The 3,081-nt window shown below is 41.3% G+C and overlaps 1 protein-coding gene across 1 annotated transcript; it reads right to left on the bottom strand.

Moving 5' to 3' along the window:
- Positions 1–682: 682 nt before the first annotated feature.
- LOC102884310 (olfactory receptor 10Z1) lies at positions 683–1,624 on the bottom strand. The gene has a single exon (XM_006909496.1). The coding sequence runs from the start codon at positions 1,622–1,624 to the stop codon at positions 683–685; it is 942 nt and encodes a 313-aa protein (XP_006909558.1).
- Between the last annotated feature and the right edge of the window lie 1,457 nt (positions 1,625–3,081).

The following is a 3,081-nucleotide window of genomic DNA, read 5'->3' on the forward strand; positions in this document are numbered from 1 at the left end:
CACCCAAAATTATGAGGCCATCAAAGAGCAAGAGCAATTATCAAGGAAAATAGGAGATAGATATTTTTTTCTGAACTAAAATCTACCTGAATAGCAGAGCCAATTAAAAGGAAGAGAGCAAAGTAATAATGAGCCAGAGATAGAGAGAACGTCACATGAAAAGTTGAAAGACACCCGGTGGGAGAAAGAGAAAGTAACCTGCCTTTTTATTTACTAAAACCTTCAAACTGACCTGACAAACTGGTATTCACTGAGTTTCAGATCTTAGAAGAACATTATAGGTTGAATAGTCTAATTATGTAATAATTTTAGATCTCTATAGGATCCCTGATAGGGTCTCAGCCAGCTCTGCTTTGAACTCGAGCAATCCCAACTTCCCTCATCTTGTTCAGATCAATTAGAAAATTCTTAATTGATTAGGTTTAATAACCGGGGTGGCATCATTTGAGCTGAAAGTAAGCACTCAGATTCTGAGCTCAATGAACAGATCAGGAAGCCCCGCCTATGCATTCACTTACAGCCCTGGGGCGGGGACGAGTACAGGAGGAGACAAGTGGAGCTTTCCCAGGGGCTTGAGGATAGGACAGCTTTGGCGTGAGACCCTGAAAACCTGGCCCATTGGCACAGATTCCTGATCTATGTCCAGCCTATGTGGAGAAGATGGTTCCAATTAGGTTAACCTTCATCCTTTACCCAGCAATCTTCCTTGGAAAGCTTTTCTCAGAGCTGTCTGCACAGCTCTATTCCTTAGACTATATACAATGGGGTTGAGGAGAGGAGTCACCACAGTATAAGTGACAGCAATAAGCTGATCTCGCTCAAGAGAGTAACTGGCTTTGGGCTTCAAGTACATGAAGGAGGCACAGCCATAGTGAACAATGACCACTGTGAGATGTGAAGCACATGTGGAGAAGGTCTTCTTTTTCCCTTCAGTGGAGGGTATTCTAAGTATTGATGCCAGGATGAAGGCATAGGAGATGGTGATGAAGAAGAAGGAGACCAGGAGGACCAGCAAGCTGAGGATGAGAATGCCAATCTCACTCAGGTCTGTATCCCCACAGGCCAGGCTTAGCACTGGTGGTGTATCACAAAAAAAGTGCTGGATCTCATGGGAGCTGCAGAATTGGAGGTGGAAAATAATCAATGTCATTCCCAGGCCAAAGAGGTATCCACTCAGGAAGGAGATGCCAATGAGCTGGGCACAAAGGATAGAGTTCATACGGCTGGCATAGTACAGTGGAGCACAGATGGCCACATATCTGTCATAGCCCATGACAGCCAGGAGAAAGCAATTGGTACAAGCCCATGAGGCAGAGAAGAACATCTGGGCAGCACAGCCCAGATAAGAGATGGCCTGGTCCCCCAGGATCAAGCCAGAGAGCATTCTGGGGATGATACCCAAGGTGTAGCATGTCTCAGAGAAAGATAGGAAAGAAAGAAAGAGGTACATTGGCATGTGAAGATGGCTATCCAGCCTGATGACTATAATAATGAAAATATTGCTGGTCAGGGTGACAAGATAGAGGGAGAGGAACAATGCAAAAAATAGGAGTTGCAGCTCCCCAAAGTTAGAGAAGCCCAGGAGGACAAAGCCCCTCCAGGAGGTTGCATTAGTCTGTCCCATTCTGAGTGACATCCTTGATAGGTTTGCTGATTCCTTCCACGGTGCCAGTAGATGCCTAGTTTCTTTGGAAGGCAGGAAGTCGTGGATTGTCATTTCTTTATGCCTGTTGTAACTTGAAAATAAAGTTCTGTTTAGACAGCAACCAAACTTCAGACAGGTATTTGTTACATTAGATACACAGATTTATGGATCCACTCTCACATGCACTTATGTGCACACACACAAAGGTATACAATATACACATGCATGCACACAGACATATATATGATTATACACATGTGGACAAATATATACATGCATGTCACATACAAAACACACACACCTAATTATGGACACGTCACACATTTAAAACTGAGTTGCACATTTACCATTAATGACCATGTCCACAAATATATCAGTTGTGCATATACATTACAAATGCATATACATTCAGATAGCACATAAATACATAAATATATACACCACACATATATTTATGCCAACATCAGGCATACATTGCCACAAAAGAATACACATTGCCGGTTAGAACTTGAGGTGGGGTGCCTTAATGAAAATTATTTTATAATCATGCAAGAAAGTTAAGAGGGTGAAGGGATTTTGGCTCAAAGTCACACAGAGGCACGACTAGAGAAAAAATGTCTTGAGTCCTAATCTAACATCGTTTCCCTCAAACAATAATGACTCTTCTCAGATACTGTGAGACATTCACTAATATGAATACAGAATAAGAAACATATTTCTCAGAAAATAATTTCTTGGTTCTATACCATTCCTTTACACATGAGTTTATGCTGAGCACTGAAGGAAGAATCAGGGCTCAGGGCAAGTTGTGTACCCTCAGCCCAAAGATCAGCCATCAGTCTGTACTATCTTTGAAAAATCTACTGTGAACCAAGGCATGGAATAGATTATGTATAGGAGGATTCTCCACTCACCTGAATTGGTGCACAGTGAGGGCAAGTCCTGCTTTTCAGCAATCATGCACTAGACTGCCTCCCCAGCAGGCCTACCTGCAAGAGAAAGAACATGAGATCCATCTCAAAAACTCTTATTCTGAGCAACGAGTAATGTTCCCAAATGACACCAGGATATCTCCTTTTATATCTCTACCAACAGGTGGTAAATCATATCTGTTTCCTTTAAAACATCTTCTCTCTCTGAGGGATCCCCAGTCCCAAGAGGTGCTGTTTCAGGAAGCACATGTAATTGTGCTTGTCATTAGCTGGGACTATTCTTTTGGGAAAAGCAAGAAAAGGAAATAAACAAAAAGGTACTAGGATCATAATTTAAACAATAATTTTTATATCTATTATGTGCTAAATATTATATTAATTATTTTCACATGATCTATTTTAAAACTTGCAAGGACCTAGTAATAAAGTGATAATAGTTGCATTTTACAGAAAGCAAAACAGCCTTATAGGGGATCCAAAAGATAAGTATGATGTGGAAATTAG

Source organism: Pteropus alecto, unplaced genomic scaffold (assembly GCF_000325575.1).
Source record: "Pteropus alecto unplaced genomic scaffold, ASM32557v1 scaffold83, whole genome shotgun sequence".
Taxonomy (NCBI): domain Eukaryota; kingdom Metazoa; phylum Chordata; class Mammalia; order Chiroptera; family Pteropodidae; genus Pteropus; species Pteropus alecto.